At 44.0% G+C, this 21,651-nt stretch overlaps 1 protein-coding gene and 1 long non-coding RNA gene across 8 annotated transcripts; both read right to left on the bottom strand.

Moving 5' to 3' along the window:
* Nucleotides 1-1,469: 1,469 nt before the first annotated feature.
* On the bottom strand, nt 1,470-5,496 carry LOC133471346 (uncharacterized). The gene is made up of 3 exons (XR_009786194.1): nt 2,286-5,496; nt 1,691-1,750; nt 1,470-1,605 (listed from the first exon to the last, which is right to left on the bottom strand). It is a non-coding gene; the product is annotated as an uncharacterized LOC133471346 (long non-coding RNA).
* A 797-nt stretch (nt 5,497-6,293) lies between these two features.
* On the bottom strand, nt 6,294-21,246 carry LOC133471266 (retinoic acid receptor RXR-beta-A). 7 transcript variants are annotated; one of them, XR_009786167.1, is made up of 14 exons: nt 21,084-21,246; nt 20,235-20,417; nt 19,294-19,529; nt 18,910-19,060; nt 18,468-18,647; nt 17,764-17,784; nt 16,643-16,803; nt 16,436-16,565; nt 16,078-16,210; nt 14,668-14,703; nt 12,384-12,475; nt 12,208-12,313; nt 10,674-11,501; nt 6,294-10,587 (listed from the first exon to the last, which is right to left on the bottom strand). XR_009786167.1 is itself a non-coding variant. In XM_061760673.1 (13 exons), the coding sequence occupies exons 2-13, from the start codon at nt 20,248-20,250 to the stop codon at nt 11,354-11,356; spliced, it is 1,410 nt and encodes a 469-aa protein (XP_061616657.1). In that variant the 5' UTR covers nt 20,251-20,417; nt 21,084-21,246; the 3' UTR covers nt 6,294-11,353. The 7 variants fall into 7 exon arrangements, 6 of the variants coding, with proteins under 6 accessions (XP_061616657.1, XP_061616659.1, XP_061616658.1 ...); XM_061760673.1 differs by having other exon boundaries at nt 6,294-11,501; XM_061760675.1 differs by having other exon boundaries at nt 6,294-11,501; nt 20,235-20,391; nt 21,084-21,227.
* Nucleotides 21,247-21,651: the final 405 nt, after the last annotated feature.

A 21,651-nucleotide genomic window follows, 5' to 3' on the forward strand; every position in this document is an offset into this window, starting at 1 on the left:
GGCTACAAACTTTAGGGAAAAAAAACATTTTAGGAGCAGTGTCCGTTATTCACAGACTTGTTTTTTTTGGAAAGTGGGGTGAAGTGGCGCTAACTGGAGGTTGGATGAGAGTGAACACAGAGCATGAACCCTCCAAAAAGTGCCCACAATTGTGGTGGTTTTTTTTTAATTCAGTGTGAAATGTGGCGTGAGACACAAGTGACTCGATTTAAGAGTATTTCGAAATACGAGGCACTTGAAATGTGGCACGTGTGTGCTGCCTCCAAATTAACGTGTTTGAATGTAATTGGTTCATTCGGAACACAACTGTGACGAATTCAATCTAAGCAACTAAAGTTAAAGTCAGCAAAAATGTCAGGGAAAGCCTATTAGAACATCTGAACTTCATTTGGAGTTAATCAGAGGCACCTGAAATGGTGGCAGGTGTGTGCGGACTCCCCATTTAAGATTGAATTTAATTGGTTAATTCAGCCACACCCCCAGTTTTAATAGGGTGTGCACACTCTTGCAACTACATGATCTCAGTTTAGTTTTATGTTGTTGTTTTTTTTTCAATTGAGTTGTACAGGTTATAGGTCACATGGAAAAAGTTATGAAATGGTTTACCTTTTAATTTTTATACAGTATATCACAAAAACAGGAACATGGGTGTGTAGACTTTTTATATACACTGTATTCCTGTAATGTACACTAGACAAAATTGACTTTTTTTGTGGGGTCGAGCTGTGCTTGGGGGCTGGATAAGGGTGAGCACGGGGTAGGAAGCGGGGGGGGGGGGGGGGAAATGTGCCCACAAGTGGCTGTTTCTTTTATACATTGTGAAATGTGGCAGTGAGCCCTGCGAGATATAAAAATATATTCCACATATATAAATATTTCTGTAATGTACACTAGACTTACAATTGAGGTATACTAAACATACAGTGCAATGTGGGCGCGCTATGCCATTGTTTGGGAGGTACAGTGCATCTGGAGCACAGCACTTTCATTTTTCCACATTTGTTCATGTTACAGCCTTATTTTTAAATGGAATTAAAAAAAAAAAAAAAAAGAACTTCCCCCTCAAAATTCTACGGCCAACACCCCAAAATGAAAATGTGAAAAGAGTTTTGTAGATATTTTTGTGAATTTATTTAAAAAAAAAAAAAAAAACTAAATGTGGAGAAAGTGAAGCGCTGTGAATACGTTCTGGATGCACTTCTGCTTTTTGTTGTGTTAGCACCCGAGCTAAAAAAAAAAAAAAATGCTGAGTGCAATAATGGACTAAGTGACAAACTTCTAAACCTTGATTTAGACCAGTATGCCTTTTCTCTAGTCATTTCTGCACTTAACGTAAAAATGACCAAAATGGAGTGCATCTATTATTATTATCAGTAGCTCAAGTGTAAACGTTTGCGTGTAAAACTGAGATGAATGGAATAGGGCCAACGTTGCAACCACGTTTTAGGAAAAGCGCTGCTCACCTAAGCATCCGTGAAAAGGTACGGGCCCAGGAGGAGGAAGAGGAAGAGGAGGGTGTGCTGGCAATGGGGGGGGGGCACAGAGGCATGAAGAGGGTGAGGGGGGGGATGAATGGGATCCATTGATGAAGGCGGACGGAGCACACTGAGGTAAAGGGGAGGGTGAGAAGAAGGATCAAAAGCTATTTACAGTACGTTTGCGTGGACAGACAGAAGCGTCGCTAACTGACCTACTGACTGCCCACTTGGCGACATTCACGCCGGCAGACGTGACTTCTATGGCACACAACCTAAATGGAAATGGGACAGCAATCATCCATAGATTCAGTCTGTATACTAATGGTTCTCAACTTGTTAACCTAATAGTCATTTTTTATTTACTGTCACAGTGGCAATAAAAACAAAATACCAATGTGCTTGCTCTGATTGATTATCAGTCACCCAGGGTCATGGCAATCTGCAAATCTTGAATCGAGAGAATTGGACTTTGAACCGTGGATGACGTATAAGAAGATGTAAATAGAGGAAGGCAAAGTCATTCGCAGTTCAGATCTTGATTGACGATTGATTTTTTTATGTTGTTGGCTACAAGAAGGATTTGTGGCGAGTGAGTTGTCTTGTGCCAGCCTTAAAAACCAACAGTTTCTGGCATTCAAAAAAATGCCAAAACTGAAAAAACACATCCAAGTAAGGTGCATTTCTCATTTATTAGCTAACGTAGCATTTTTTGATACTAAATTCATAACGCTGGCAATATGGAAACATGTTTTGATAGCAGTATTGTACATATTTAACAGTAAAAAAAATGTTTACTTTTGTACTTACCGTAAGTACATTTCAGTCTGAAGCGGCAGCAATGTGAAGCATTGGAATAATTCTGGAACGAAAGCCAAACTGTGACCCAGAGCAGTCGGCTGGACGTTGAAGGTGAGGGGAAGGGTCACGTGGGTCATTTCGGCATTGGTGTGGCTGCTCCGGGTGCGCCAAGGTCCACTTCACACCAGTCGCTGAACTGAGCTCCTCTGGGCAGGAGATGACCCGAGGTTCTTTGTGACCAGTCACAGCACAATAGGAGCACAGAGCAAAAGAAATACAGTGGGAGGAAAAAGTATGCAAACCCTTTGGAATTTCTTTAATTTCTGCATGAATAGCTCTCGAGGTCATGCCACAGCATCTCAATTGGGTTGAGATCAGGACTTTGACTGAGCCACTCCAGAACACATATTTTCCTCTTCTGAAGCCATTCTGTTGTTGATGTGTATTGGATCATTCCCCTGTTTCATCACCCATCCTCTTTTGAGCTTCAACTGTTGGACAGATGGCCTCAAGTTCTTCTGCAAAATATCATGATAAACTTGTGATTTAATTTTAACAGCGATGACAGTGGGCTGTCCAGGCCCTGAGTTGACAAAGCACACCCAAACCATGATACTCCCTCGACCATGCTTCACAGTTGGGCTAAGCTTTTGATGTTGGTGAGCGGTGCCATTTTTCCTCCACTCATGGCATTGTGTGCTCCTCCCACACAATTCAACTTTGGTGCCATCTATCCACATAATATTTTGCCAGTAGTGCTCTGGAACATCTAAGTGCTCTTCAGCAAACTTCAAACATCCAGCAGTGGGATTTTTTTTTTTTTTAAGACCTCGTGTTATGATAAATACGTCTACTGATTTATGTGCGAATTGGTGAAACTGGTATCTGGGGCTAATTTCTTATACCGGGCCCCGGGGGGAACATTCGTCACTCTAAAGGAAACAGGTTCATGATGTACCTCAAATGTACACTGAACCAGGATGTCTCATCCTTTTTTGGGGAAAGTTTCTGGACTCTGGAATCACTCACAAAAAGGAGCACCCCTCGGAGCGTGCAGCACCAAAACAAAGACGGGGGACTTTTGACAAGCGGGAACCCTGTAAAGAAGTTCCAGTGTGCGAGCGCGGCTGACAGAAGGACTCACCGGCCGGCAACGGCCTGGGAGGAATGCACCAGTGGAGCGAGAGGGAATGTACCACAGGGGTGTTGAGGGAGGGGGTGGGGGTGCCAGTGGAGGAAACGTAAGGGGGTGAAACAGAGGGGTCTTTTGTGAGACAGGAAGCAGCGGAGAGCAGGGCCCTCGGTCAGCGCAGGGTAGCGAAGCCACGGGTACGAGCTACAGCAGATGAGCGATGAAGAGATGATGATGATGACACCTGCATGCATATGGGAAAGCTCTTGTTCTTTAACTTTTCTCAGCAGCAGATCGTTTATATTACACATAAGCCGTTCCTTAAGGATCTTATAGAAACAATCCCTAAAGTACAGTTGGGCAGTACAGCCTTAATATAAAATGTCAACATTTTTTCACAGAATCCCATTTTCTCGTTCCCTTCTATATCAAAATCAATATGTCGTCTCTCTTTGATAGAGAAATGGGTCCTGAGAGTTTGAAGGTCATTTGTAACACAAAACAAAAATAGGAGACTGAAGATGTATACTCCTCAAATGAGTCTGAAAACGTTTGGTGCGGCCTCCATCAAAGCAAACAGGGGAAGCCATCTTGATTGCAGCAGTAGAGGGGGAAGAAAAAAACGGCGCTGACAAGAGTGATCAAGCGAAACCGAGCCGAGCAGGAAAACGAAAAAGTACTAAATAAAAAAACAAGAGGCTTTGAACACGTTTAGTAGGAGGGGTCCATTAATGAGGCCTTTTCCTTCATTATGAACAACACACACAAGCATGAAATCGCAAAAAATAAGACCTTCCCATTTCCTCTTGGCATTTCTGGCCTGTCAACTTCACAGGCAGACAAACTTCCCGTTTTCTTTTGTCGCGGCACGCACGATGTGGCGCTTGCTATCTGTCTGTTTAAGATTTTCCTGGACCCGCTTGGTCAGGTGCCATTTGCACATTGGTTGGGTGTGCATCAATCTGATAAAGGGAAACCTGTTGCTAGGCAGACTCCATTGGGCTCAATCATAACTGCCCAATAAGAAGCTAATGGGAAAAGAATTGCCAGAATTGTTTGAAAGGCAAGTCTGCACATGAATGCTGTGATGAATCAGCGCTCTGTATTAAATATAAAACCCAGACTGAGCCACAGTACAATCTGTAAATCACATATAGAAACCAAAAAAAAAAAATCATCATTCATAATAGAAAATGTTGTAAACCCTTTGCTGCTTCACATATGCTGTGGAATTTTTGTATTTCCAGGCCTGTAATTGGGTTATTTGAACACGCCCGTGCTTCATATTAGGTTCTGGACTTTGGCCTGACGTCAGACGCCTCATCAGGCTCACATTTGTCGTCGTCCCTCAAGTTCATCTCTCGATTAGAAAGCAGCAGAAAACCAGCCGCCGACCGATGTACAATTACGTCCTTTCAACTCCGTCTCATCCCAGTTTAGCTCCGTGTGCAGCCAAGCGGAGACGCGTGGCATATCATTACAGCTGAAAGAGCTCGAGGGACAGAAGCTGACCAGTCACTGACAGGGGGGGAAATTAAACAAATAAATAAATCAAACCCTGTCCCATCAGGGACAGACACAACAAGCTGCAAAATGTAGACACAGTTGTGGCTGAAAATCAACAAGTTTGCCACACTAACATTTTAGGAACAATGAATGTTAATGTAACTGAAGCAACACCACTGCTTTGCAGTAGCATTTACATCAATCGTAAATACTCGTTTACTCAAGATATTCGAGGAAGGGACAGGGATGTAAACAAAATGGCGGATATGGAGACCTAAGCAGAGAACAAAGCAGAAACAGGGCCCGAAGAGAGGTCGCTGCCGAAAAGAGGGAAACGTAATTCCATGGTTTGGTTTAAAAAGTCAGACACTGAGCAGAAAACGTTAATCTGCAATAAATGACAAGTCAATACTAGCGACGCAAACATCAAATCATGAAAAATGTGACGTGAAAAACTATACACAGACAGCATGAAGTTGCAGCAAAGCACTAACCTTATAGCAAAACCACAAGGTGATGAAAAGATTAAAAAAAACACTCCAAGTTCTCCCATATGACAAACCGTCTCGCAGGCAGCGCTTATCTTCATATCTCTCAACCTATCAAACATGAGTTGAAAAAAAAAAAAAAAAAAAAAAAAGGGATTTAATCTCAAATGTGTTCCTAAAACTCTGAAACAGTTAATTGATTCATTTCAGTTCATTGATCCGAACGCCCTGGGCAGATTAGATTGACATGGCAACACAGAGGCTGAAATCTGATTGGACAAAAAAAAAAAAAAAAAAAAAGCTAACGTCCACATCCATGAACCGGAAGCAGCACAGCCAAGACAAGTCCTATCAAATGCAGAAAATAGATTGTCACAGACAAATGAATACAATTTCAACCAGACAAAAAACAAACACCTTCTCCACCATCGCAATCCGCACTGCTGATGGCATAAAATATTTTAGGCCAAACAAACATGCATGTTTTTATATTCAAGTCTTTACATTGTCTTACACGTGTGTCTGACTTTGACCATTAATAGTTTGCATGTTATGGGTAAAATAACCAAGCCGTAAGGGACGAAGAGGAGCTCCTTCAGCCGGGATGAGGAAGGAGCTGCTCTTAACCGCACAGATGCAACCTCACATTCCGGAAACTGTGGCAGAGAAGGATGAGAACGCTCACAGGTATGCCGCCTCCTCATTGGCTAGGAGGAGGAGTTAAAAGAAGACGACCAGCCTCCAAAACTCGCCAAGACTAAAAAGGTACAGTCTTCCCTCTGGAGGCCGAATGACAGCAGTGCGGCCCCCTCAGTGGTCAGCCGGGGCCCTGGGGGTCCTGCTGGACTGACTGAGGCGTGGACCGGACAGAAATAATGAAATGAAAAGCAGTTTGTGTACAGTATTAAAAGCTTTACTCAGACATAATACAACAAACAGAAACAAGAGTCAGAATTAACGACTGGAAAAAACAAAATATTTCATATTTTTCTTCTTTCAAATCTCCAAAGCACACAATAGTCACGGGGCTCCACGTTTACGATGGCGCAAGATACAAACAGGACAAAAATGAAACGTGAAAAAGGAGGGACATGTTTCATTTGAATTGGACAGTTGATGCATTTGTTTAATACTTCGTAACAAACAAAAGGCTGGAAGCACAGGAGAGACAGAAAATAACAGTGAATTTCATTTTAGCTAAGAGTAAGGAAGGAAGATTCTTGCTCTACAGGGGGAATTTATTTTTATTTTTTTTTAGTTTCCTCCTATTGTTGACCTTCAAAACACCCTCAATGAAGCTTTGACCTCCTAAAACAGCACATGTGGACCACGCTGACCCTCTCGGGAAAAGAAAGCGCACCTTGGCTGGCGGCATTACGCAAGCCCAATGCACAAAATCGTGGAGGGGGGGAGGGGGGGGGGGGAAGAAAAAAAAAATAGCACCAACGCTCTGCAGGTTAAGCACCAAGATGGGCCACTAGCTGCGGTCATACAGTGGATATAAAGTGTACACATCCCTGTTGGAATGCCAGGTTTTTGTGATTTAAAAATAAATAAATACATTTGAGACCAAGTTAATAATTTCCAAACATTTTCCACCATGAATGTGACCTGGTCTTCATAATTTTGCATAGACAAACATGTGCAAACATCTCAGTTCATTTTTACTTCCACCCCCTCAAGTATATGATTTTTTTCAATGAGTTGCAGAGGTTATCTATAAGTCACATTAACAATGGAGAAAGTTTTGAAACGATTTATCTTGGTCTCATTTTCATTCATTCAAACCTGGCATTTCAAATAGGGTGTGTAGACTTTTTACATACACTGTACTTTCTTTTGACCGGACCCTAACACACCAGCTGCCACTCTCTTCCTATGAGAGACCCTTCATCAGCTCAGAAAGAAACCGACCAGACCCGCTCCTCACTTGGGCGGGGGCTACGTCATCTACCAATGTCTTGATATACATGGCATCCATCTTTAATAAAAAACTCACTTGGTCTCAAACAGCATCTCCAAATGTAACAAAACATGCGCTCACCCATGACAATTATGCAGGGGTTCTCAAACTGGGGTCCGTGCACCATCGGTTATAGAGGTTTGAAAAATACTTTTCAATAAACCCATTATGTCGTATCAAAGTGCAAACTTACATAAATTTGACATCGCTGCATATTTATTTTAAAGTAAAAGGTAAATGTACCACTATCCTCATGACATAACTTCGTTTTCCTCTAAAAAAAACATCAACTTGCTATTGTAACATTAAATTTTTTTTTTATTAATTCCCACGGCATTTAGGGGTACACATGGTAGTTATGTTTAATCCGGTATATGTGCAACTGATGTGGCAAAACAGGTCGACACACTTAGCCCGAACCGGGACACTATCTTTTTTCAAACACAAGATGTCACCACAGCACCAGACAAGACAATAGCACAAAACACCACTGTATACGGATTATAATCCCTCAAGAGAAAACACAATTTGCACCTCTTGCGCCGGGGGCATTGGGGTCCTTGGAAAAAATCGTCCTCTGAACCCAAAAGGTTTGAGAACCCGTGCATTTGTGGTCATCAAGTACAGTAAACACATGGGGGGACGGGGGGGGGGGGGGGGGGGGGGGACTCTTATGTCCGCAGAGCCCCGGAAAGCTTCACATTGTTTTACGACAATAATGTCACACGAGTGCGCAGATGAACAGCCTAATCCGCTCACGCTTGATTGGAAGGTTCATTAATTCATTGAGAAAAAGCAGCTAAGGCCAAAAAAGATGGAGGTGGAGGGCTGGGTTGCCTCCATCCCGCCTTGGATTCGCTCGGCCTCGTATCACACTCACGGCGACTGTGTGTTGAACTTCAACGCCCGTCTGAAAGAGTGAAAACACCTCAACGCAGCGGGCGAAGCTTCAGTGCACACAGTGGATCCGGGGATGGGACGCACTTATGTAACAGACCCCCACTCCATTACCACAACTGAGCCCCTGAGAACTACAGTGGGCTAACTCTTTCTGACCAGGATGCAACCTATGAAACTGAAGATGACAGTTGCGTTGTGGACAAAAGTGTAAGAATATCATCAAAATGCTAAAATCTGAGGAAAACCACAATTTTTGTAAAAACAAGTATCCAAAAAAAAGACATACGTTTTAAATTCCCCACATTTACTCCATGTTAAAACTTCAACTCACTCTCCTGCAAAACGACAAAAATGGAGTTAGCCCACTCTAGTTCTCAGTGGCTCAATTAATATTTTCCGCACAGTTCACATTGCATATTTGTGTCCGGTCATAATCATCAACGTGAAAGATTGGCATTTAAGGTCATTACGGCCCCATCAGAAGCAACATGGCCGACCGCAGCGGCCTTCAACGTTCCGCCGAGGAAGCTTCTGGAGGGTAAACACAGTGAGCTGTCAATCACGCAAAAGGTGAGACAGCTCGCATACGTCTTGCCGTGTTAAAAAACTCATTTTTGGGGTTCGCTTCTAAAAAGAGCTGGTTAATAAAAAAAAACATCCTCTAAACCAGGGGTGGGCAACCTTTTGTGCTCAATTAAATTAGACAGATGGGCAGGTCATTTGTAAATGAGGTTAAACAAAACAAAACAAAAAATTTTAAATTAAAAGTTTATAAAATTGTACTTTAATAATAAAATTGAAAATGCTAATTTAATTCAATAGAACAATTATTTGAACTGAATTTGTAAAATATTTTAGCAATTAATTTTATGCAACAGGACGGCTAAATTCATGCAACTAATAAAATAAATCATGTTCATTTAATTGTATTTATAATGAATGCATTATAATTTACAAACAAATTAAGCAAATTATGAAAATTTACGTGAAATTGTTCAAAACAATTTGAATTATAGAATTAGATCAACAAACCAAAATAAATTTTGATTTATCAATTTCAGTGAAAAATTTTATATTAAATTAACAAGAAACAGTACTCTTGATAACGGAAATGCGCGGTTGGTCGCATTAAAGAACGGAGCTGCCGTAGTTTGCCCACCCCTGCCTGCGCTAAACGCAAACTCAATGCCTTCATTCCCACAACTCGCTCGCCAAAGAAATAAAGCCAAACATTGAAAAAGAAGCACCTGTCTTACAGGTCGTCTAACGGCGGGCCAAGTCACACAAACGCAAAAGTCCTCTTTGAGAGGATGTATTTGGACTCTCTAATACTCATCTGCTTCCACTGACTGTTTCGCTGTTGTCTGTTCTGCCCGTCTACTTGCATACTGTGCATTGATTGCATTGGTGTGAATGTGCAAGACTGTGTTAGATATTTAGCACCTATTCCCTGTCCATAGAGCCTCACCGCTGGCCACAAAGTAAACCCACAAACCTCTGGACGAGAAAAAAGCTCACGATAATGATCATGAAAGCCAGAGCAGTATTGCTGAACACTGCTAATCACGTTTGGAGCTGCGCATGGTTAAAAATCACAGTAAAAGTCAAGTGCCAATTAAGAACACGGGTGCAAAGACTGCAGTTTGGGACACAGTCATTAATTAGATGGGGGGGGGGTGGGGGGGTTGATTTGTTTTTTTTTTAATTCTTTGTTGGAGCCACTGGCGAGCAGGATGTTTGTGATTTTCAAGTCCTAATATTTACACATCTAATGTAGAAAAGTTGTCAAAGTGCCAGGTAGTCAGTCGCGCACAACTCATTCGCATCCTAAACTCTGATGTGAACGCTGGTCCTTTGCTGCGTATGTCTCTGCACAACTAGTGATGTCATCAATTGGGAGAGGAAGAGGGGGCATAGAATATTGCAATATTACAAGGTCCAATCATCTTTCTTTTCATGTCACTATTCTATGGTCACAATTAGGTGCACCGAGCTTATTTCACCGCAACCCAAAACGACATTGACATTGCTCAGCATCACATTGAGCTCGGCGTGCCTAATAAACAGAAATCGGGTTCCATTTACATCGTCACACACGACTGATCTGACTTGATGCGGCAGCGAGGAGGAGAGAGAAAGTCAACACGAAGTACCTTGTCTCGGAGACGGCGGCTATTCGGAGGAAACGTTCACACAGGTACGACTCACAAAAGTGCAAAAAGGACCAACGGCGAAGGACGACGTCCGGGCTATTAAAAAGAGAAACCGACCCGTTTGGCGTGAAGCTCTCAACTCCCTCAAGCTCGTCAAACTGCCAACCGACTGCCAGAGTAGAGAAGAAACAAAAAGATCAAATCAAAATGAAACAAAAAAATATATATAAATTCAAGTCATTCGTTTTGTCTTACAAAGCCCACTGTGCGGACATCAGGGATGGAAGGACAACGTTAGTCATTCAAAGTGCTCCCAAACCCTCCTGGATTTCAATGCCTTGGAAAAAAGCTCTCATTTCATGAGTACAGTACTTCAAGATAGAAACCAAAAACAAGTTTCAGCATGATAATGGAAATACAAAGCATTTATAATACATTTTAGGATTAAGTGGATAAGGAGACACGCTGGTGTGACGGCGGCGAGTTGATTGAAATGCTACGCACCTGATTGGAAGCTAAAAACCATCAATGAACCCAGCGGATCTAAGATACAGAGGCGCTCTGACATGAAGGCTAACTCATGTTTAAGACGTTTACCACTCATACATGTGCATATACACACACTCCTAAATACATATATGCATATGTATGCACATAGTCGACCGTTTATATGGGTAAGAAGAGGTGAAACACTGAGTACAAGAAAGACGGTGATATGAGCGTATAGTTAAAACCGTGTCGCCTCTGCAAGTTAGGTGTGTGTGTGTAATACAGCGGCTGAACTGTTGTGTGTTTGTGTGTGTACAAGTGTGAGGGCTACTTGAAGCCCAGCAGGTGCTGCAGTTTAATTAAGTGAAGCTCGACGAGACCGACTGCGGGCGGCATGCGGCTAATCCCGGTGTGCGGCGCGGCCTCCTGACCGGCGGCCGGCTCGCCTAGGTGAGCTGGTGAGGGGCCTCCAGCATCTCCATGAGGAAGGTGTCGATGGGCGTGTCGCCTATCAGCTTGAAGAAGAACAGGTGCTCCAGGCACTTCAGGCCGATGGAGCGCAGCGCCGGCAGCCGAAGGAGGAGCTTGGCAAACCTAAAGTCGGATGCATACGACGTCAACAAGAGACAATGGACCGATCTATACTTGGATTCGTGAAGTTGCGTCTGCACTCCGCATTGTAGCATACTGGTGGGTGGCCAAGTTTGAGCGCATTACAAAAAAAACGTTTCTTTCAAAACAAAATAACTTGCACACACTATTAGAAAACGCCGATTTCCCCATGTAAACAACTCAGGGCTACAATGAGCCACAATTATAAATATGGTTAAGTATTATTGTACAACAACATATATATTGTATTAGTACGGTTTGGCAGCAGCCAGCCGTATCTCGCTTCCGACCTGATAATGTAATTTTTGTTGTGACAGCTCATGGAATACGACTGCATTTCTTGACGGGCCGCTACATCTGCGACGCTGTTCCCCTGCGATTCAAATTCTGAAAACTAGTTTCAGAATCCCGCACACGCCGCGACAGTTCCGTAGCGTTCAGTCGTGTCGCATGGTGTGCGGCGGGCTTAAGAATTGTCGGTCCATGTGTACAAGTCTGACTCGAGCTGAACTTCACGAACAGCGAGTCAAAGTCAAGGCGAGACTTTCCTGAGATTTTAGCCAAGCAAGTCCCAAGTCTTGAATTGGTGACTTAACTCTGACTCGAGACAAGTTGTTTGACTCGAGTCAGACCACTTCTGACCAATCACACAGCAGCTTCTTCACCCGTGTGTCACCGTGGCGCGTACCTGCCCTGCTGGTCCGGGTACTTCTGCTTACAGTAAGTTTCCAGAGACGCATACACCCGTTCTCTCAGCAGCTCCACCTCGCTGGGGTTGGACAAGCCCTTGGCATCTTCAGACGAGAGACACTTTGAGAAACACGACAGCGTGGACGCGAGGTCGTCGCGTTTGCTTCTTCGTACCTGGATTGAAGAGGATGATGGCGCGCAGGCAGCCCAGTTCAGTCTTGTCCATCTGCATGTCTCTCATCTTGCTCACCAGCTCTGTCAAAACCCTGGAGAGGAACATAAAGGGTAAGAAGCAAGACGGTAAGAAGAGCAGCCTTCCTCATCACTGTCCATCGAAGCGCCAGTAGTTCATGCATTGATGCCACACTGAAGACCGGGCGCTTCTGTAAAAACATCACTTGATGCGTAACGAAAACTGCATATATTTACATTAGCGCTGAACGACAACAGATTTACATTTGATTGGTCAATAAACAAAATCAGTCATGCACACGAGCACAGAAGAAGAGGCGAGGTGAACAGATTTGTTTCTTTCCTTTGCAGCGTTATATCCATTCATTTCTCACACAATTAAATAAAATCACCATTTGTGCTTTCTAATATCTGTCTCTTAGATCAGTGTTCCCCAACTGTCATTGAGTCGAGGAACATATTGTATATTGGAGAAACCTCACGGCACACCACCAAACAAAGATGTCGGAAAAGTATACACTGCTTTGTGTTGCAAGGCTCGATTTTGGTTCCGAAAAGAAAAGAATAAATGAAGCAATTAAGATATTATGTAGGACCGCGCATGTAGGCAAGGAGAACCACAGTCGCCGATGCACTTTCAGCCATTTATTGAACAGGACAAAGAGTCAAAACACTCAAAAACAAAATGAAATGCTTGCAAGGAGCTGCTGTCAGCCACAACTCACGCCCGGACCCTCCCATGCAGACTAAGCGGCCAACCAGACTCCAGCTCCTGGTTGTCACTCACTAGGCCACGCCCCGTAAATGCAACCATCCAACTAACTAGGGCTGGGCGAATATATGATCGCGATCGAAGATCCTGTTCAATTTCAATCTCGATATCAACTGTTTGCGTGTTTCCTGGATGTAACAGGGCGGGAATGTGCATGACAACAGCCAATCAGAGCTGTCCTTTTCCTGCTCCACTTACGGTTGATCGCCCACCCCTACATCCAACACACAAACACTCCTCTCGCCTGAAATTACTTACATCTTGACTTTGTGTGAAATCTGGAACGGTTTAAATGAACACAAAGCTATTATTCTGTTGTATGAACGGCAACAGGTGGATACACCGGTTGTCTTATGGCATCTAGTGGCAGAGCATTTAATTGTTCTGCCTCTCATCATCATACGTAGCTGGCATTCAGAGATTAAAAATAAAGAAATAATTGGTAGTGAAGAAACAATTTTCAGACAAATTACGTGAAACTGAATTATTTACTCTGAAACACCTGATAAACTCTCATGGCACATGCGGCACATTTGTGTGGTTGGGAATCACAGTGTTAGATGACTAAATCCGTTCAAGTTGGCTTTCAGACTTCCACAAGCTTTCCACCCCCGTCCACACACATGCGCACATGCGTACAACACAACTCTCTCGTTACTGGCATAGCCTGGAACAGCTATTTGGCGCAAGTGTGTGACCTTTTACGCTTGTGATGTGTACACCGGTGAGCGGGAAGAAAGCGGAAGCGGTTTTGCCAGGTATGTTGTGGATGAGTGGCATGTGGTCGGAGACAAAAGCTTGGCAAGCCAAAGGTGCTGCTAACTTTTGTGTACATGTTTGTACACCCATTGATCATGTTTGCTGCTGAGGCCACAGTAAAGCTTGTGGTTTGAGAGAGCACGACAACTGCTCGTTTTCCTTACTTCCATGCTGTTAAACTCACCGGACGGAGAAATCCTACATAAACAGCTGTACTTTATTTGGGGTTAAACAGAGGCACTATAAATGGTGGCAGGTGTGTGCTGACTCCCATGCAACATCAGTTTGAATTTTGAACAAAGCCACACTTCCAGTTATAAGAGTGTACACACTTGTGTAACCACATTATCTCAGTTGTTTATTTTTACTTCCCCTCATGAAAATATATATATATTTTTTTTCAATTGAGTTGTACAGGTTATAGTTCACATCAATGGTGGAAAAAGCTTTGAAATTATTTAACTTGGTCTCAGAAAAACATGGCAGGGGTGTGTAGACTTTTTATATCCACTCAGTGTACACAAATCACTCTCACTTCCTTCTAGTGGTGTTAACAGACATCACCCAAAGCTACAAAAAAGGTCAATTAAACTGAAGGCAGCGATAGGAGCTTTCAGCACACAAAACATAGCACAGCACACATATTTATGTTTGTGATCTGTCTGACGGCTGTGTTTTTCTCAATGGGGTCTGCAGAGGAGGGGTTCAAGGAAAAAGTGTTTGTGTCGTAATTACCTGTCAAATATGGCCCCAACCTCAGCATTGTGCGCCCTGTGTATGCAATAACAATGTGTTATTACAGTGTTATTACACAGTGACATCGCTAGTACACTTGTGTTTGGGCCCTCAACAGGAGCTCTTATTTAGTGTAAATGTGTAAAAAGGCCAGCACGGTGCACCACTGGTGAGCACATCTGCCTCACAGTTCTGGGGACCGGGGTTCAAATCCCGGCCCCGCCTGTGTGGAGTTTGCATGTTCTCCCAGTGGGTGCGTGGGTTTTCTCTGGGCACTCTGGTTTCCTCCCACATCCCAAAAACATGCGTGGTAGGTTGATTGAAGTGGACCTGATATCTGATATCTCTTAAGGAATGCAAAAATTGCATCAAGCTTTAGGGTCACTTGACAGACTTTTGAGAACGTGAAAATCAATTTCCAACACTTGACTTTTTTTTCTAAAATAATAAGTAAACATAACAATTAAAACATTGCCTAACGTTAGGATTAAAAGGGGGGTCCTTGGAAAAAAAACCTTCCCCTGTTAGTGGTCCCTGGACCCAAGGTTTGAGAACCCCCACTCTAGACATTAGTAAGCTATTTAAAAAAAAAAGAAGACTCAAAGTCTACACAAAGTAATAAACTGTGGCTACTACGTGGGAGTTAAAAAAAATAACATTTACATGCAAAGAAAACATTTGCACTTTGGATAAATGTAAAGGAGAACAACGACAAGACATTTGTCCATTTTGATTGTGTGTGTTTAATTCTTTAGATACACTCCGTCACTCTCACAAAAGCTTGCTTCTGGGCGCAGCGACCAAAGGACTGTGTAATTAACAGCGGAGCGACACATTGTGATTGGACAGCCAATATTATCTGCACAGCGGATTTTCAGTCAACTAATTATTTAGAAGGGAAACATCAGACCAGCCAGCTTTATTTGTTTTGACACAGACGTTTTACATTAAGTTAGTAAACATCAGGCAGCCATTACTGTATTATTTTGAGTCACTAAAGTGCCTCACTATAGAGTGCGTGGGCAGAATATTTATTAGTCACCAGGCTCCCTGTATGGCCGCACACCAGAGGCAAAATGGGAGGAAGCAGCAGCAGCCAAAAGAACACAGCAGGTGCAGCCAGTCACGCTCCGCGACTAGTCACGTGATGTCACTGGTCACATGATCCAGATACGTGACAGCGGTGCGGGATATGCAGCGTGAAGCCAGAGACTGATGCGCGTGTTGGACTTCAAGACGGATGTGAATCTTCATGATTGGATCTACCTGCAAGATTCTCTGCGGACTAATACTGGTTCAAATGGAGATCTCGGAAAAACTATGGTGAAGATCATCCTTCTAAAGTTCTGTCACCTGCTCATGTGTGTGTGAGTGGTTGTATGCGTGCGACTCCACAAACGTGACGGCTACCTGTCAAAGATGGCTCCGACGCCGGCGCTGTGAGCACTGCTCCGATGCACGTGGAGGCCGGTGGCCAATAAGATCCCGTCCTTGACCGAGATGGAGCGGTGGGAGAAGGAGGCGATCAGCAGCTCATTCCAACCTGTCGACGGGAAATTTTACTTCATTCTTTACATGTCAGGAATCATCTGTGCCTTTTCTTCTTTTTATATACTTCATACATACTTTATACTTCATCAAGGAGATGGCCCTGTACAATTAATTTACTGTGAATGGATGTGAGTTTGTCAGAACGATTTTATTTTATTTTATTTTTTTCTCGGTATCGAACCCTAACTCTGCTGGAGATCTTGGTGATAAAACCCACCTGCGCGAAGCAAGATAACCTGGTCGTCGAGGGGCAGTTCCGAGAAGTGGGGGATCCTCTTGGCCCACTCCACCAGGGTGAAGAGCTGCTTGTCTGCAGCCTGGCAGATGTTCGTGACGGGGTCGTTGGGCTGATGAGGAGCGGTAAAGAACATCTGACGATAGCACGCGTGACGAGAAACGCCATTCCTTTGGTTCGTCCACTCACAGAGCTTCCTCCAGAGCTTCCGTCGGCGTGTAGCTCCGTCTTCTGCTCCACGGCCATCTCCGCCTCCAAAATCTTCTCCACTGGCATCTCCTCGTTGACCATGCTGGTGGACTCCACCTCGCCCTCGCGCTCTTTGTTCCTCTGACGCTCCTCTTGAACCGCTGCGGAGTGGGAGAACGGGGGTGAACAAATAGAGAACGAGTGCAGGGGGGAAAAAAATAAATAAAATTTGGGGGGCACAAAAAAAAGGGGACGCAGGAGAGATCTAAGATATCTGTGTGTGTGTGTGTTAGTTAGTTATTTTAAATTGTTTAACCAGGAAAGCCTCATTGAGATTTAAAATGTCCTATACAAGAGTGCATAGTCACGCAGACAAAAGTTTCGCAACTGACTCGGCGAGATGCAGTGTGTCTGTCTACATTTGTTGTTGCAACCTTTGTGCTCAAATATCCATTGCTTATTGTGTAATAACACCATCACATCGACTCCATTCATTAGCCTTTCTATGGCATTTTGCGCCCTTTGTGCTCAAATATCCATTGCTTATTGTGTAATAACACCATCACAACGACTCCATTCATTAGCCTTTCTATGGCATTTTGCATTGTGTGTTAGCATTAAACTAGTGGACGTTCAAAATGATGTGGTTGTTTTAAATACGCATGTAATTGTCTTTGATTGGTTTTAAAGTAAACTTCAATTAGGGGTGGCAAACAGCTTTAATCCTCTTTTCTGAAGAATATTTATGCCAAACTGTTGCTTGTCAAGTTGAGTTCACTGCCACCATGTAGCGCTCACATATTAAAAAATGGCCGAGCAACAGCTCGAAAAACTCCTACTGTAAGTCGGGTCATTCGCTAGTCAAGGTACTACAGTACTTCCTTGACACCAAATGCAACTTTCCTATCAGCTAGGCTTTGGTGCAATCTTGTGGCATCTTAGGCCATTTTTCGAAAGAGCACAAAAATACTGTATGCAGAGAACCACAAATAGGTGACTTTTTCAGCAAGTTTGGGAAATGAAACCATCCCTGTAGTCCAGGCATGAATACATATCGCTGCCCGTCGCTCGCTCAATTGCACCCACGCAAGCACGCACCCGTCCCCCCCTCTTGTCCTTACATCTGTCGTTCATCTTAGCCACTGCAGAGGGGGAGGGAGGGGGAGGACGAGAGGAAACACAAAGAGGAGGAGAGGGGGAAAGGGGGTTAGTGTTTGCAAAGCTTAGCCACCCCCATCTCCTCCTCTACCACCATTGCTTTATCTCCCGGCAGCTCAGACTCAATCATTTACAACACACACTCTAGTTCGATCGAGTTTGAGAGTTAAAGTGGACGTGGAGCTTCTTTCATGCCCCTGACTCGGCTCAAATGGGAGAATCTATGAAGCATCTCCATGGCAACTGAGAAAACGCCATGCTTGTAACACGAATCACTCATGTTTAAAATCAACTCCCCCATTGAATTGCATGGAAATGCCATTAATCCGTTCCAACTAGGGCTCGACAGATTAATCGGCCGATACTAGCCCTTTTCAAATCCATTTTTTTAACACACTAACAAATTACAACATAAGACAGAGAAAATGACATTTAAACCAACAACAAAATAAGTGCAAAATAAGTCTCTCGTAGAGTAAAAAAAATAATACTGAATGACAAAGTATTGTAAAACAGCCAAATGTTCTGCCTGTAATTCATATCTTTATTGTTGTAAGCATTAAGGGACCAAAAGAGAAGTTTTTTTATTCATATATATATATATATATATATATATATATACATCTCTCTCTCTCTCTCTCCCCTGTGACTTTTTACTTTGGCTTACCTTCTCTCTTCATGCCCATGGCCAGGCACTTCTGGTAGCGGCAGTATTGGCAGCGGTTCCTCTGCCTCTTGTCTACCATGCAGTCCTTACTGTCCCGACAGGTGTAGGTCAGGTCTTTGCGCACCGTCCGCTTAAAGAAGCCTTTGCAGCCCTCGCAGCTGTACACGCCATAGTGCTTTCCTGGCGGGAGAAGCCCAAAAGAAGAAGGGGGGAAAAAAATGACATTTTGCCAGCTTTTTCAACCTTTTAAACCCAGTACGTCCAAACACTTTGTTACAACAAAAACAAAAACACACCAACTGCTACTGTTTTTAGACAGATTTTGCACGTTTTCATTGGTTGTTTAGCTTTGCGATGTTGACAGACGGTCACATCGTGTTCATAAGTAGTGGATCTATGTGGTTTTCATGGAGCGAGGAGGACAGTGATGAGGACTAGTCACCGGAGGATCGGTCGCCGCAGATGGAACAAAGGCGTTTCTGGGAAAGCATCGGTCCCGGGCTCTGCCCCGACAGCTTCAGGCCTATCGGAGGTTTGACGTCGTCTGAGCTGCTCACAGCGTGAAGTCCTGACATGGACACTGTGGAGTTTATCTAAAGGAATGACAGGAGCAGATGACAGCAACAATTGGGCTTTTAAAAAAAAAAAGTAATGAAATGAGGAATTATTACTTACTCTAAGCAAAATTATCTACCAATAGAAGAAAATTTGACTTTGCTTTGACTTTGAATAAGAATCAAAGCTAGGCTCAAAGACCCCCACCAATCTTGATATGAGATATTTATTTCTGATGATCTTCGTGCAAAATATTTGTAGGCCCACTTACTTGCGGACTACTAATAGGACCGTAGCCGACCGATGGCGTGCCCGGCAGGCAGGGAGAGCCCAGCGAGGAGCTGATGACCGAAAAAGGAGAACCGATGCTACTGATGGGGCTGTTGACCCCGGCGCTGGAGATTGGAGGCAGGGAGGTCATAGAGGCCGCGGCTGACGGCGCCAGAGGTGGCGAGCGCTGGCCTGACGGCGGGGAGGACACAGACGAACTGTCCGGACTCTGTGAATCTGGTGAGAAGAGTTTTAGTCATGTAAATTAGTGATTTCCAACCATTACCTTAGTGTGCCCTAAGAGATCATCAGGTGCGCCACAGGAAATTATCCAATTTCACTTCATTGGCCCAAAAATCACTGTTTATTTTATTTTTTACTACCAACAATCTAAATTTGTCCATCCATCTATTTAGATTCAAACCCCAAACTTCATAACTGTGACGCAGACGTACTTATCAGTAGATAGTGCTACCTCCTTACAACTTTAAACACAATAAGAACAACATGGATAAAAGAATACACTAGATAGATGGAAATGCCATAGAACAGCTAACAACTAGCATTGATTTCTACTATGTAGTCATAACCCTTTAAACAAGTTGTATTTGAGCACAAGCAGTAGCAACACATGCAGACAGAACATACAACTAATAACCTTTCAATCGCGTGATCAATATTTGTTTGTCCACCAAGTTGGCAGATGAGATCAACAGGATTCTCTATTCAAACACTCAATACACCCCAGAACAAAACAATACCTCAACCTCCAAGATGGCAGTGCGGAAAACTATCTTTATCCTCTGCAAGAAACGACTATTATTATTTCATCTTATTTGTGACTGTCTTCTTCTGTGTTGGAGCTGGCGGACTGCCTACGATGTGATTCTACATGGTGTACATAGTAGTTTTTGTGTCGGTTGGCCATGACTTGATTCTCACCTCGACTGTCTCCCATGGTGGTGGTGGTGCTGCTGCTGCTGCTGCTGCGTGGGGCAGGGGGGGCTGGGGGGGGGTCCCCGGGACTCACTGACCGCTGCACACCGTCGAGCCTCCGCGTCTACAAACTCGAGACCGCGGACTGCGGCCGGGGCCGGAGCTGCTTTGGGGGAACCAAAAACGGCTCTGAAATGCCAACACATGCAAAAGGGGAATTCGTTAACTGCTAATGGGGAGCTCAAGGTGACAAAAAATAAAAACGTAAAACAGCAACAAGCGTCTTCCATACGGGAGTGTGTCGTCAGTGCTTATGGCCAAGACAAAATATTGTGCCTATTTGCTGAATTCGTTGTCTTTTAAATAAAAATACTCAAGACAGCTGTTCGGCAGATGCCAGCTTGTCTTGTGCGGGGAACCAAAATATGCTAAAGCGACATTAATTATGCATCAAACCCATTTCGCCGACTCGCAAAAATGTGCAGCTTGTCTGGGCTGCCATATTAAAATATATTTGTAAAAAAAATCTAGTGTTTCGCTAGGAGCTAGCGTCCACATAGCCATAACGTTAGCTCGCATTGGAACGTCTTTACTTGCCGCCAGGACTAACCTTTTCTTTTATCGGTGGGCAAAAAAAAAAGGTCGTATGTGTGTTGTCATAATTCCCCAAAAATGTGCGTTTACTACTCAAAAGTTGGCAAAGCGAGAGAGGCGCTAACCCATGCTAGCTGCGTTAGCTCCGTGCTAACATGTATTAGCAAAGAAGCTAACGCCAAAGCTAAAGTGTGTCCGTCGCCCACACTCGGGAAGGCGAATGTCGCAAGGTTTTTGCGCAAATAAATGCGGTTTACTGACGTTTAGCGGCGCAGCTTCCACGCATGAATCGATGTTGCCGACTAGGCCCCGAGTGTCTGTCTGCCGCCGCCGCCGCCGCCGCCGCCTCCGCCCCCCCTCACCCTCACCACCACCACCACCAGCAGCACAACGCACACACTTTGGCCCGCAGACAGCCCTCCTTCCCCCCGCCAAGATGAAAACATGGTGACGGTTGTGATGGAGGGTTTGGCTGGTGCGTGCTATAGCCTCAACTGTACTATGAATGGAAATGCTACCAATCCGCTCCAGTCTCCCCCCCCCCAAAAAAAAAAAACAACACTCCATAATATTGTACTTTATTATTCGCAGTCAGGCCCGGTCCAGGCGGCACGGTGGCCGACTGGTTAGAGCGTCAGCCTCACAGTTCTGAGGACCTGGGTTCAATCCCCGGTCCCGCCTGTGTGGAGTTTGCATGTTCTCCCCGTGCCTGCGTGGGTTTTCTCCGGGTACTCCGGTTTCCTCCCACATCCCAAAAACATGCATGAATTGGAGACTCTAAATTGCCCGTAGGCATGACTGTGAGTGCGAATGGTTGATTGTTCCTATG

The sequence above is a fragment of the Phyllopteryx taeniolatus genome, chromosome 21 (assembly GCF_024500385.1).
Source record: "Phyllopteryx taeniolatus isolate TA_2022b chromosome 21, UOR_Ptae_1.2, whole genome shotgun sequence".
In the NCBI taxonomy this organism is placed as follows: Eukaryota; Metazoa; Chordata; class Actinopteri; order Syngnathiformes; family Syngnathidae; genus Phyllopteryx; species Phyllopteryx taeniolatus.

What these genes read in the sequence shown, in the direction of transcription:
- LOC133471266 (XM_061760673.1), bottom strand. An exon ending in CTGCGGCGACCGATCCTCCG is followed by an intron (nt 18,648 to 18,909) that starts GTGACTAGTCCT and finishes TTCTCCCGCCAG; the next exon opens with GAAAGCACTATGGCGTGTAC. An exon ending in TACCCGGACCAGCAGGGCAG is followed by an intron (nt 11,502 to 12,207) that starts GTACGCGCCACG and finishes ATCCGACTTTAG; the next exon opens with GTTTGCCAAGCTCCTCCTTC.